Below are 13,856 nucleotides of genomic sequence, written 5' to 3'. Positions count from 1 at the left end.
AATGCCAAATTTACAAGAAATGGGCTCCCGAGATAAAACGGGAAAGGCTAATACACAAATATTTCTCTGTGTCGTCAAAGACAAAGGCGGTGATGTAATTCCCTTTCTTTTTCTTTTATGTGATGTCCATAATGAAATCCAAAAGAACAGGATGTAATCCATACAGACAGACATCATTCTTTGATATGATATGATATCAGATCTATAGTGGATACATTCACTCAGCGTGTTTGTCTGTTGCTGGCATTTTACCGCAGTCTTCTTCTTTTGTACAGATTACGGCGGCCCTGGACCAGGATGAACAGGCGAGGAAGCAGAGGTTGGCCTACAAGGTGGATCAGCTCATCTCTGCCATGTCTCTTGAGAGCTGAGGACGACCCACCTACTGAGAGAGAGAGAGAGAGAGAGAGAGAGAGAGAACGAGAGAGACGGGACCACCATCTCTACAGGACCTCCTAAAAAGGTCCCACATTAATTACCTCTCATCATGAGAGCTAGAACCATGGACCAGACCTGGGACCCGTCTGTACCCACAGCCGGACAGACACTCACCTGTTTTAGTTTTTAATTCTCCCACCTCCTTCCATGATGGCACCAGCGTATGGCCCACAGACTAATATAGAGGCCTTGCAGCTGGAGCTGATAATGGCATAAGGAAGGAACGTCACCAGAGAATGCAACAACATGGCTTGTATTTATTTTTTTCGTTTGTTTCTTTTTCTCAAAGGATATTTTCTCTCAGTTCAACAGGAAATTGTATGTTGTGTGTGTGTGTGTGTGTGTGTGAGTGCGTGTGTACATGAGTGTGTTTTTTGCGCCGTGCTGAAAAAGACTCCTGCAGGACCGTGAGAGCAAATGGAGAAACAGATTTATTCTCTATTCAGTCAGAAACTCACATCTGAGTGTGAAATGGAGATTTAAAAAAAAAAAGGCGAGAAACAGAAGAGCAGATCTCATGTTGGACAGCAGAGTTTGCGTTCAGATTTCTCAGATTTTATTTTTGTACTTGTACATTTGAATATTATCAGTTGCAGTTGAAATATCCACCACAGAGCCCCTCAAAGAAAGACACGAAGTTGACGCTACATCAGGGTCGTGTGGTAGTAAACAGGCCATGGTCCATGTTGTCTCTCACTCCTTCCCTCCTCACGTGACGAGGACAAAACCTCTGCTTTTTATCCACTCAAAAGTGTACAGGAAAACACAGAACTTGTGCTCATCACCAATGAGCGCCACTTGTGGTGGTCACGGTTCAGCCAGCATGCTTGCACCTAAACTGAGGATGAAGGCGATAAAGTCTATAGTGTATTTAGGAGATGACCTTTAATCAGCATCAGTCTTTTCAGCAGTTAGGTCATCTGTGTATGTACCGGTTGATACTTGCCAATCAGTGTATGTGAATGTACAAATGTTTTTCTTTATATATTTGTTTGTTTGTATGTCTATTTGAGTTTTGCAAACAGAAAGGGGCTCAGTTGAACTGAAGCTCCGTCCGTATTTGCAGTAGTTCGTCAAGTGAACAGCTCCATTTGTCCGTCCTGGTCCCGGTCCATCCGACTGCTTCCCAAACATTATTTACCCCAGATCACTTTTCTGGAAGAGGAGATTGTGTGTCATCTGCATTGTGGCTGTCAGTACTGTGACTGAGCTGCTCACACAGCACATTACAGCTAGCAGTCAGCAGAGACCAGACGAGCAACTGGTGTCTGTGGGCGAAAACTCTCCATCCTGTCACCACAGTTTGTATCTTTTTAGGAACTTGATCAGCTTTATGTGTATTGTCCATGCATGCTGTCACACATCAGTGTTTTAAGATTCCATCTTTGATTTTTATCAAAGTGCCAACGAGTCATGCCAGCTCCAGGCGGCCAGTTGGGATGTTAGCTGAAGGGAGATCTTGCCCGACCACCACCCATGTCCTCGCACAGACAGAAAGAAACCTGGCTGCGTGGGTCTAGTTTGACCAAGTGCCAAAAGATCCTGTTGTTTCGAATTGTTCACTGACGTGTCAAAAATCGGTTTATGCTTTACAGAGGGGGCAAAGCTCTCATATTGGAGTGTAGAGCCGGTTAAAGGTGAAGCTTACACAACGGGATTGGTGAGTTTTGAAAGGTACGAAAAGTAAAAGAGGAGAAAAGAGATCTGAGGAATGGGGAACAAAACAGAATAAAACGAGCATGCTTCGTGTGGATGCGTCTCCTGACTTAAACCAAAACGTCACAAGCCCAAAGGCTGATGTAACCTTCCAATCTTCTAGCTGGATGACAACAAACTGTAGATTCCGTTGTCTGGATAGGTGATTTCATTTTCATCTGAGATACACGTTTGCTTGTTGTTTACATCAAGTACTTGAAAATAGGTAGTATTTAAGGTTTGCACAGTATACTGCAGCTGTGTGCGCTGAGAGCATGACAAACACCAGTAGTGGGTGAAAGGTGCTTCTATTCTCCGTGGCCTTAGATACCCACCCGCTTAGCGTTCCTGATCTTATTAGTCCTCTATTCGGGCACAGTCCTTTCCCTGCTTTGGAGCCCAGTGTGTTCTCAGTCATACCTCTGCGCTGGCACTCTGCTGAGAACTGTCTTAGCGAGATAAAGTAAAAGGAAAGGTGAAGAGGGTACGGCCTGGCTCAGACAGACACTGCCTCGCTCAGCACTCGGCTCGACCGAGCTGTTTGAAGAGAAGTGTCGAGAAATGAGGAGCGAAGGAGAGGCAGAAAGAGAGAGAACCCCTTTAGCTCCAGTTTCCTGCTCCGGCTTTGAAGCTGCTCTTTGATCTGAGTCAGTTGTGTGCACAGTGTGATCAGGAGATGGAAAAGAGAGAGAGAGAAAAAAAACCATCAAACTAACAGCCAAGGAGAAACGTGGGATGAGGTGATGATTGACACGCTATTACTGTGTCTGGCCAGTGGGGGCAGAAGTGGGAAAGGGTAGCTGAAATTAGTTCCCATCATCTGAGAAAAAGCACCTTTTCACTGCCTAATACCCATCTATAGGTACACAATGGCGCACTTACACAGTACATACGCAAAACATAAAGCTTCTTCCTTTTGATTAAGGTGTCTTCCCAATTTCAGCAAATAGAATTGTATCCTCCTCATACCTCACATTGCTTGTATGGAGTAATGCTTTTGATCATTTTAACAGGACCTAAATGCCTTTTTCCTTTTTGCAAGGGATGAAATGTATGTTTATTAGAATCTTTCCAACCCTGAGATGAGCTCTCCTGTATTCAGAATTGTGACGAACGCAATCAGAGGCACATCAATTGGTTTAGAGTGGCTTTGATTTTTCTCTCAGAGATTGTTTATATCAGGATGTTTCCTTTTGTCTCGTCTGAGATTTTTGCATGCGTTTTAATTCACACTTTAGTTCTGCCTGGTATTCCATATCGACCCGCGCCATCATTAGACTAACTGCAATTCTTCCCAAAGCCCATTTGTACACGTCTTAAATCACAGCTGAATGCACCTTTTTTAAGAAAGAGATTTTGTTTTTTGTTACTAGATATAATTTGTTTCCATGCTGTACACTTATTTCTGGGACTATTTTAATTCAATTTTAACTGAGAAGACAACGGTTTGTTGACTCTTTCTGCAGCGCAGAATCCCATTTGACTGCCAGTTGTGTGAGATCCTGTGAAATGCTCACAAACACTTCCTCATTTCAGCTGATTGCTCACTGAAGATGCTTTGTGCACTTTTTTGCTCTCAGTGTAACGTGTTGCAGAAGAGATGGTGTTGTGGTTTTGATTGGCACGTGTCATTCCTTATACAAAACAAAGCATTTAATCAGCATCTTTTGTTTGCTTTATGGCATCAGCCAGAGGAACTAAAATCCTGATCGATGTATTACTCTCAAGTCAATATCACCAAGTATAAAATGAGTATCCATTTTAAACACATTGTAAACAAACCCTTTGTAGACACTGGAGTTCTGTAAAATAGTAATTACTGGCAATGATGATGATGACGATGATGATGATGATAATAATAATAATGGCTGTCTGTTCTTCTTGTTTTATAAAAGTGTTGTGAAAATTGTAAGAAACTTAAAGTATTTAAAAAAGGTTGTTCTCTTGTTTTTTATTTGCTTTGGTTTTGTTATGATAATATATTATTGTGTACCTATTGTAAATATGAAGCACACCTATTTTGCAAGCCAAGGATTCACTTTGTACTGTTGTTATATATAAATAAACTTTGCTGGTTAAAAATTGCATAGAGCCAAAATCTGCATTCATGTCCTTTTGTTCAGCGACCTCATGGTTTGGGAACAAAGGAAACAAAAAGGAAACAAACTCCAGTTCTGGTAGTTATGTGTCAGTGCTGCTTCTTCAGACTATGTTGATCAGTGGGCCAAACCACAATAACTCACCTGTTGTTTTCAGAATACCCACATGCAAATGTCACCTTTCCAAAAACTACTGCAAAGATCAACTTTCTCCGCCGCCACTTTGGGTCCATCCTGAGACCCTGCTTTTCCCACGTACTTCCTGGCCAGCAGCTAACAGAATTACCCACAGTTATCACATGCTGAATTGCGGTCGTTTGTCTTCATGCAAGTCTGTTAGCTCAGACTGGGCTCAGCTTCCGTATGCCACCACAGGGACTGCAATCGCATTAGATTGCTAATGGAGGTGTGGGTCAGTGTGTTTTGCTGGAATGAAATGGCCCTGGGGTCAGTGATTCCCACAGAGGACGGTGGTGGATGAGCATTGAGGCACAAGCATACTCATACTTTTCTATAAATGTTCACTTTTTGGAAACACCTCTCACTTATTAGAGAGTAAACACTGGGGGGAAAAAAAGAGATGAGTGGACAGAGAGAGAAGCGGGAACGAATTTCGGGTGCCCCATATCGGTTTCTACCAGCTTGTTCTGTAATATCCATACCAATGTCATTGTGATTGTTGGATGTTTTCATCATCCTCACTGTGAGAAAGAAATTCAGGCAACCATATCATCACTTTCCACACGAATACCTGAATGCAGATTACATCAAGGCAGACAGGGGAGGATCATTCATTCATCCCACATGACGGCACTGAAAAGGTGTAGCCAGATCAGACTTAGTCAGGTGGAATCATTGCGTAAACAATGCTTCTCTACTTCCTGGTGCAGTCAGTGTATCTAGCAATATATATTCTACATCTTGAGTCCCTCGGCCACTCCTGCTCCTGTATTTCCTCTGGGGAAGGTCTAATCCCCACTGCTTCTAATCCTGTACTGCTGAGACCAATTCAAATCCACGCGGGACTTAACGCCCTGTAATGCCTTTACAAGTAGTTGCATAAAGCTGACATCCCATTCGTTCTGGGTAGGATTCTCAGCCTGGATTACAAGGCAAATTCTGAAATAATTAATGTGAGTTGGCAAAAGAGGATGCCAGGGGTGATCTCAACCCCATTTGGGAAGAATGGTCGGGAATTAATTTCACAATGAAGCAATCCTCGACACCTTGTTGGATCTCAGTGCTTCTCGTTCTGATGTTGATTGTTGTTAAATGTCTTTGATTTCCCTTTGCCGTTGCTTGAGAAAATCTTGAGGCGAAGTGAGAAAACTCCTGCATCAGGCATTTTTAGCTCACACCTGTCACTTCGTAGCCCTGTGTTTGAGAAAGAGAGAGAAAGAGTTGTACCTCTTACATTGTAGGTTAGATTTATGGGCAACAATTCCAAGAGTCCTTGAGCAAACACCTCAAGCTGCTTCTTACGATCACATGAAACAATGGGGCATTGTAAGGTGCTTCACACCACTTGTATATGGCTGTATATGTGCACTTCATTTATCACTTAGATTTATGCATGCAAGTCACTGGTTTTATCTTAAAGACATATCCGCCTTTGCAAGGTTAAGTGCAAATCTATATTTTTGTTATTTTCAGCAAATTCCATGAAGACCAAAATCAACAGTGTATCAGTCTCTCTTCCAAGACCTCCCCATGTAAATATTTAAAACTGGCTGATGATATTATTATTTTTTTGTCAAGTCAATTTGTTTCCTAAAACATTTTTTATTTTTAGTAGTTTTTATCAAGTGTTACTCGAGCAGGAGTATATATTGTATTATTTCGGGACTATTTTTAGCCAATGATCAATAGAGAATAAAGAATATCACCAGATGTATATGATGCCTAATTTTGGCATTTCATGATTTTACAGGACATTCTCAAAGAGAGAAAACATAAAAAAATAACATACAGATATAATACTTAATCATAGGATAAACTAAAGTCCTAACAAATTTTGATTTGAAGTCTTTAAATTGAACTGATTGGATGTGAAGAAGGAAATCAGTGACCGGAAACGGGATCAGTCTGAGAGACATGGCAGGAGAAAGCGAAAGTAAAGAGAGAAGCAAAGAAGACCACTTTTGACAGAGAGAAGACATGAGAACCAGCACGGAGGCTGAACTGAACACAAAAAAGAGGTGCGGGTGGTGGTGGAAGTCGGACGGAGGGAAACGAATGTGAATCCAGGTGTCTTAGCTTGTCAGCACAGGCTCTATTTATAGTCTGCCTTCCTGCTGTTGGAGCTGTCATTCTCAGTGTGCTCTGCAGCCCGTCTCGCCCGCCACCCGCCAGCCTCTCTCTCTCATTAGAACTCAGTAACACAACACACGCCGACCACGTCAGTGGGCGCTCTGCATAATTCACAGGTCAGTCTCGTTCAGCTGCATGTGTTGGCCTCACACAAGTCACACATACAGTCAATAAGTATAATGTTCAAAAACAGCACACACAAACAAACAGCTGCATAATTCCTCGGAATTATGAGAAACACAACTGTTAATTAATAATACTTCTCTCATTCATAGGTGTATGGAAAGTTTCCCGCTGACATTTGCTGACAGCAAGTTCATCCACTTTTCTGAGCACCGCGAGTGTCCCCATCAGCAGACGAGGCTGACGATCAGTGGCTTTCTCTGGGCGCGGCTTGTTTCTTGCTCCCAGAGATGGTAATGAGGCTCTCCCAGCAGGCCTGCTGACAGCCTCCTGTTGTGTGGCCTCATCTCTTTTAGCACCGCACAGCAAAAACAAAGAGGTGGGCGGGTGGCGTCCATCCGACCCAGTGCCCCCTGGTCCACCCGTAGCAACTGCGCTTCCAAAAACTGCAGCCGTAAGTATTTTTCAACTATGCAAATGCGGGGGGACATTAAAATACACCCAAGTGCACCCAGGTACAGGGTTGTGTTATGAATATGAAGTCACAGAACACACAGAATTTGATTGTGTGTGTGTGTGTGTGTGTGTGTGTGTGTGTGTACGTGCACTCTGTGTTCCCACACACACTTACACGTACACACAGTGACACAAACTCAAATATCCTGCTGCTCTCAGGCGTAGGGTGCAGGTGAGAAACGCCTGCCAAATTTCCCTTGCTGGAGCACTCGTTTGCATATGCAGATGTTAATTACCACTGGAGCTTGTATGGGCCAATCAGCGGGCTGCTGGAACAGCTTGTGCATCTCTCTCTCTCTCTCCCCCCACAGGTCGCCGTTTCCACAGTTACTCCCCTGGCTGATAATAAAGATAATCACCTCCGATTTCCTTCATGGCTCATTTTCTCCTGCTCGCTTCTGAAAGGCCAGAGCGCCGCTGTCTGATTTTCCACGCTGAGCTCTTATCACTGCGCCAGGGCCGAGAACTGGATCTAGGGCCAAGTCGACACACCACCTGCCACACGCTCACCAGAGGGGACAGATTCGTTCAGTCAGGGTCTCAGATATGGAGAGGTAATGAGTGCGAGATTATCCATCCAGTGTGATGTAATTGTGGTTGGAATAAAGGCCTTGATGAGAGTAAGGTCAGATCAGATGAGATCAGGTTATGGTTGTTATCACACAGACCGACAGGGTTGAACCTGGCCTATGCAGCTTGAACGATCAACTGTTTAGCATTTTTATTGTAGTTTGATCATTTTGACTTGGCCATTTTAAAAATAACTAGCAAGTCAAAAAGTGTGGGCACCTCTGCCTTAAAATTAAGCCTTAGTCTACTCAGTCAACAGAAAATATCCATTAGGTACTTTCAGAATTTTTTAATCTAAACACTTCATGGTCATTAAGATGCCAAAAAGGTGATTAATCTGACTTGTCATTACAAAGCAACATTGTACTTTAATCTGCCAAATCTGTTGTCACTAAACATAGCCTGTTGCACAATGTATATGCAGTTGATGCTTCTTAAAGCGAACCATCTGTTACAATAGACCCGGTTCCCTTACTGTCTTTCTCTCTCTCTCTCTCTCTCTCTCTCTCTCTGCCCCCCCTCCCTTTCTTCTACCATCCTCATGCTCCCTCGAATCCATTGTCCAGATAGAAACGTGCCTGGGATAGCAAGGGCTCGCTTTCGGCACACTTCTTTGAGAATTATTTAAGGCTTAGGAGTTTCTGTGAAATGAATATTTGATGTGGAGGACCTGAGCGTCTCCCGACCAGCCCACAGCAACACTTCAGAGAACGACTGGGGTGAGGTGTATAGCTCACTGCTTCAAAACACACACACACCACCTCACCATACCCCAAAAACACTCCAGACGTTTTATGGAAGGTTATTGAATGAAAAGCTCTGCCCCATGAAGTCTGGATGTGATCTGCTCTTGGATGTATGTTGTCTGAGACTGTTTTATTTTATTTTCTGTCTTCCTTTACCCATTGGCTTCCCGCTGGCTCTCATCTTTAGCTCAATTTATGACACGTTGATGAGGGTTCATGAGATGGCATTAGTTAACTCCATATGGTTTTCATTGCAAGAATTGGGGAAATGTAACTCAAGAGGATATTTTTAGTTTTTTTCTTTTGCCACAAGAGTGCAGAGTTGAGTCATTCAGAAACCTCTTTTCCCTTTGTGACAGGCATGAGACGGTTTAAAAAGCCTGGTCCTGCAGTGCCATCTCATGGATCGAAACAGCTCTGTGATCAGATTTCAGGAACAGAATTAAAAGCATTTGAACACGGAGCTTTAAATTTTCAATTTCATGTTAACAGCTGGATTCAGCAGTCCAGAAGGGGTCATTGAATGAAGAAGTCTATTTCTTCAGATTATGGAAACACAGATAAATAATACAAATGCCTATTATCTGTTTGAGCAAAATCATATTTGTGTAACTTTGTGTAGATTTAAATGGGGACCCTAAAGACAATAATATCTTGAAACATCAAATTTTGGCAAAATGTTACAACTGGCTAGAATGACCAAGTTTTGTACAGAAAGACTTTTTTTATTGCTGACAGTTTGACTTATTGTGAAAGCACTCCAGAGATGAACTGAGCAGATACATGTAATGAGAGCCATCTGCGAAGCCAGCAGTCTAATGAATTAGCTCCACAGACCTTATCTGGCCGTGTGCTGCCAGAACACACACACACATACACACACACACACTTTATTATGTACTTAAAGGATTGCAATACTGTTGTGGGTGCTCTCATCGGGTGTCAGGCAAACATGCAAGCTTCCTATTTCCTGTGGTGCTTCTTTGTTGTTATGGATAAAATAAAAGTCCTGAAAGTTAAACATGTCATCAGCAGGATATTAATTTGATAAAACAAAAACTGTTTGCAAAACAAGAATAGTGCTGATGAAAATTATATGTTGCATTTCTTGTTATTCTCCCTCCTATTCTTTTTTACTGTTGCTGCAAATGAAAAATCTGAAAGTTATATAACTTGGACATTCAAGACTAATAAGTGATTGCTCAATATAACTGAAAAAAATGGAAAAATCAGAAATATCTGGCAGTCACATATGAGTGGGGAAATGCCTTTTGAAGTACTTAATGTTTTGGTCTCATTTTCTGCAAGTGCTTTCTTCTGCATCACTATGCATAGACCTTTAATAGATACACTGAGAGAAAATCTGGATGTGGGATTTAAAGCTCCTGGGGTCATGAATGAGAATCTCTGAGACCCGAAGCCCTCCCAACCTTCACAACCGTCTCAACCTTGAGCATAAATCACTTCAAGATGTCTACCAAGCCACCCAATCAGAGCCAATTAGGACTAGTTACAGGCCTGTAGAGTTTGCCCTTTTCAAAAAAAAAAAAAAAAACATGGAAAAGGACACGAGGGAACTGGGGACAAAGAGGAGACTCAGAAGGGGAGGCTGGGAGAAAGAGAGAAAAGGAGCATGCAAATGAGAGCTTTCGGTATTAACATGCTCATCTCTGAGCTTGAATTTTCCAAAAGTTTTGCTATGTTCAGCTACCCTTACTGTGCTGTGTATCAGATCATTTGTACAGCAGCAGTAGTAAATACATGTGTGATAACATGCATGGCTGTCTGCTCAGTGAACTGCTGCACAGAGTACGTGCACCCTGTGCAAATCGGGCTGGGAGCGTCAGGACCATGGGACTGATTTTATGAACAACAGGCGTAGGCTCCCTCCAGAGGCGAGTGCTATGGAAGAACATCTGTATGGCATCAAGGCAAAGGAGAGACTGAAGGAGAGTTTAAAGGTGGGAGGAGAAGGAAATGGAGCATTTTTGGCATAGAACTTACAGTGGTGTTTTGGAAAGTACAACAACGCAGACCTCTCAATCAATAAAACGTGCAGGCCATGCATATCAGAACTAAACGAATAAGAGAGGGAGCATCTCTCCAACTCCGCTTTAGATTAAAGAGATATCAAATATTCCATTTATCCTTCCTATAGGGCATATTCAACAGAGATGTGTGTGAAAACTGTTAATGCAGAGATATTCTTTGTGTTTCTCTGAACGTGATGTAATGACAGAAGAGGTTGAGGCGTCTCTCATGTTAACTGTTTCCTTTTGTCCTCTGGCAGGATTGTCAGTGATGTCGAGATAATGTTGTGGTGACATCATATCCTCAAAGTGGTCTTTGTGGCTTTAGATTTCGTTCCTCTGTTCGGCAGAGGTCTGGTTGTTGTGTTACAGTAAACTGTCACCTCCGTATTTGTCTTCCTGTGCCGCTCCTTCCACTGAGATCACTTGGTGACAAAGTGGACTCTGGTGCTGGTGCGGAAACATTAGGCAGAGTGTGTCCCGTTTCACACAGTCTTGTATAACAGGCGTCAAAGGAAGGGCACTGAGATACCATAAGCAACAAGGTTAAGGGTGAATATAAATATGTTTCCACGTTTGTCATCAACTGGTTTTGGGATCATCGCAGGGTCTGTCTGCACACTTCTGGACAAACAGGGCAGGGTGGATGCCTGGATGTTAGGATTCATCATGCACAAGGAGAATGACAGGAAACAGAAGATGAATTTAGATGCACGGCTGGTGATAGATGGGTAGGTCAACAGGATGATGAGGGAGGAGCCCGTCAGACTGAATGGAGAAGCACCGGCACTGTCATTACGCGCAGAGAGAGGATTTCTCATCGGTTTCCCTCACTGCTTTGGTCAAATCATTACTGATGAAGTCTTTAAACAAAGTCCCCGCATTCACCTTCCTTACCCACATTCCAGCTAATGAAAACGAAAGCAGGAAAACGTCTCAACTTCCAGGGATGTTTGGTTTTACTTTAACAAACTGATTAAATCATTGTGGGATACAGACATATACTCTCTGGGTTGTAAACAAGCATTAAGTTAAAAGGAGAGTGACTACGTCAATAAAGGTCAGGTTCACAAAATAGTTCCATTCACTTATTTTCAGGTTTTACTGCTGAAGAAAAACAATCTGTTAGTATTCAGCATATGATATTGTTGCATGTCAGAGTACTGGGCAGAGAGAGGGAGATGAGGGAAAATAAAACTATTACCTGGAACAGCAACAACTTAGCCACTGGATCTCCTGTAGTGTTCTCAAATTCATGCATTTTTAGAAAAATATATTTCAACATTACGCATATTTATTCCTGTTTGTCTGTACAGACATATGTCAGTCATGTTCTTATGATAGCTACATCCAGCCCACTCTAAGAATCGCAAACAACTCACACCAAAACCTCCTAAAAAACAAAAAAAAAGGGGAAGAAAACAGACCAAACAGGTCCCCGAGGGTCAGATTCTCTGGTGCCTTGTGCTGTTCCTCGTGATTTCCTGCCTGTGCCACCCCTCTCAGCACAGAGATTCTTTGTGCATTTCAAGCAAAAGAAGTCAAATGTTATGATAGGGAGGGGGACTAAAGGGAGGGAAAAAAGAGAAAAGAAACACAGATTACATCTGCCAGAAATACATGCCAACCAGCCTCAGCTAATCAGGATTTTTCAGGTGTAAACAGACACACACTTCACATTCAAATGACTATTCAAGGGAAAGTTCATCCGAAAATCTTTTTTTTTTCCCTCTTACCTGTAGTGCTATGTATTAATCTAGATTGTTGTGAATTGCAGAGTTTTGGAGATATTGTGCATATGTCTGCCTCTCATGAATCTTGTGAACCAGAAGAAGATTCTGTATAAATGATCCTGTGAATGACACAATTAGTTATACCTGTCCAGGGGTCCTCTGAGGTCGTATGTGACTTTCTTGATATAAACACCTGCTTCCAGTGTTAAGAGCTGCCTATGGTGGTCAGGAAGGATGAAATAGAGCTTGGTTTGTGTCGGAACTGCTAACAGAGTAAAAAATAATATGCAGAATAGCAGCGGACAAGGTGCGGATACGATCTTAAAGTGTTTATTGTAGTGCAGGATAAATCTTTGTTGTCCTATGTGGAGAAATGGAATGAGTTGAAAAGTTTGATAGCCGCAGGGAGGAAGGACTTCCTGTGGAGTTCTGTAGAGCACCTCGGTGGTCTCAGTCTACAACTGAAGGTGCTGCGGTAGGATTCCAGTGTGGCATGCAGGTGGCGCGACTTGTTGAGAATGTTGAGCAATCCTTCTACATTAGCTAGCAAGCCTCTCATCCACAAGTAGATGCAGATTTCTGGATTGAGCTGCTTTAGATAAAATAGTCTTACTGTTCCTTGCATAATAAACTGAAAAGCCCACGTGAATCACTGAAATGAAAATTATAATTAACATATAAAATGATGTAGTGCAGCCATTATGGTGGGGTGACCAGCGTGAACACCAGTTCCCAGATGTCAGCTTGATCCTGGCTTGATTCAGCCTCACGTGGTCACATTTTTGAGTAGCAAGTCTCCAGGTTGTCCTCAGAAACCGAGAACCGAGTGCAGTGCTTCCAGATGTGGCCTGTCGGATGGCTGGATCTCTTAATGAACATAAACAGTGAAAACCCAGCATCACACTCCTGCAACACACCAGTTTGTCACTTTCTGCTGATGTGGTGTGATTACAAAATGGCTCGTGTTTTGTCTATGATGTCAGTGTATGTGTGCTACAGCGTTTGCAGTCCATGGAAGCATGTGTGTGTGCTGGTGTGGTTCAATGGATGACTCACTATAGGCTGTTACTCATCTGCCCAGGGACACACAAAAACCAGAGTCAAGCATTAGGAGTGACGCCATGTGCTTTAACACGCCTCTTGGCCATGTACACGGTATGTAGGGAAAAGAGGGAAGAGTGCTTCCTGTTTACCAGGTGCATTTTTCAAAAAGATGACTAGGGACGCTCAACTTCTTTAACCTTGTAACAAATCCCATCTAAGTCAAACTAAGGCCTGTTGTATTGTTTCTCTTACATGGGAAATAGCTAGAGCATCACCTGAAGCTTTTCCTGAAGTGTCACCACAGCCCCCACGTTGCTGAAACAGTTAATGCACCAGAGCTCAGGGCTACAATAAGGTTAACCTCTACAGGATGTCAAGTTTCACTCAATAACACATCGTTCTGGTACTTGTTCTTCATGAGCACACACACACACACACAGGGACAAGGGAGGAGGCAAACATGGTTGCGTTGGGGGAAACGGGTTAACAGCAGGCAGTTTGAAAAGGGGTGTGGAAAGAGTGGAGAGAGCGAGGGGCCAAAGGAGTGGAGCC

General features: G+C 42.8%; 1 protein-coding gene across 1 annotated transcript in view; it reads left to right on the top strand.

Annotated features, from left to right (window-relative positions):
- plxna2 (plexin A2) overlaps positions 1–4,217 on the top strand; it is a 160,339-nt gene extending 156,122 nt beyond the window's left edge. The window contains exon 32 of the mRNA XM_046395614.1: positions 276–4,217. Coding sequence (XP_046251570.1) covers positions 276–371 — 96 coding nt within the window. The 3' untranslated portion in view covers positions 372–4,217. The remainder of the gene's footprint in view (positions 1–275) is intronic.
- The last annotated feature ends 9,639 nt before the right edge of the window (positions 4,218–13,856 follow it).

Source organism: Scatophagus argus, chromosome 8 (genome assembly GCF_020382885.2).
Source record: "Scatophagus argus isolate fScaArg1 chromosome 8, fScaArg1.pri, whole genome shotgun sequence".
Classification (NCBI taxonomy): Eukaryota; Metazoa; Chordata; class Actinopteri; family Scatophagidae; genus Scatophagus; species Scatophagus argus.
The sequence above is the reverse complement of the archived record's forward strand: the minus strand, read 5'-3'. Positions and strand labels throughout refer to the sequence as shown.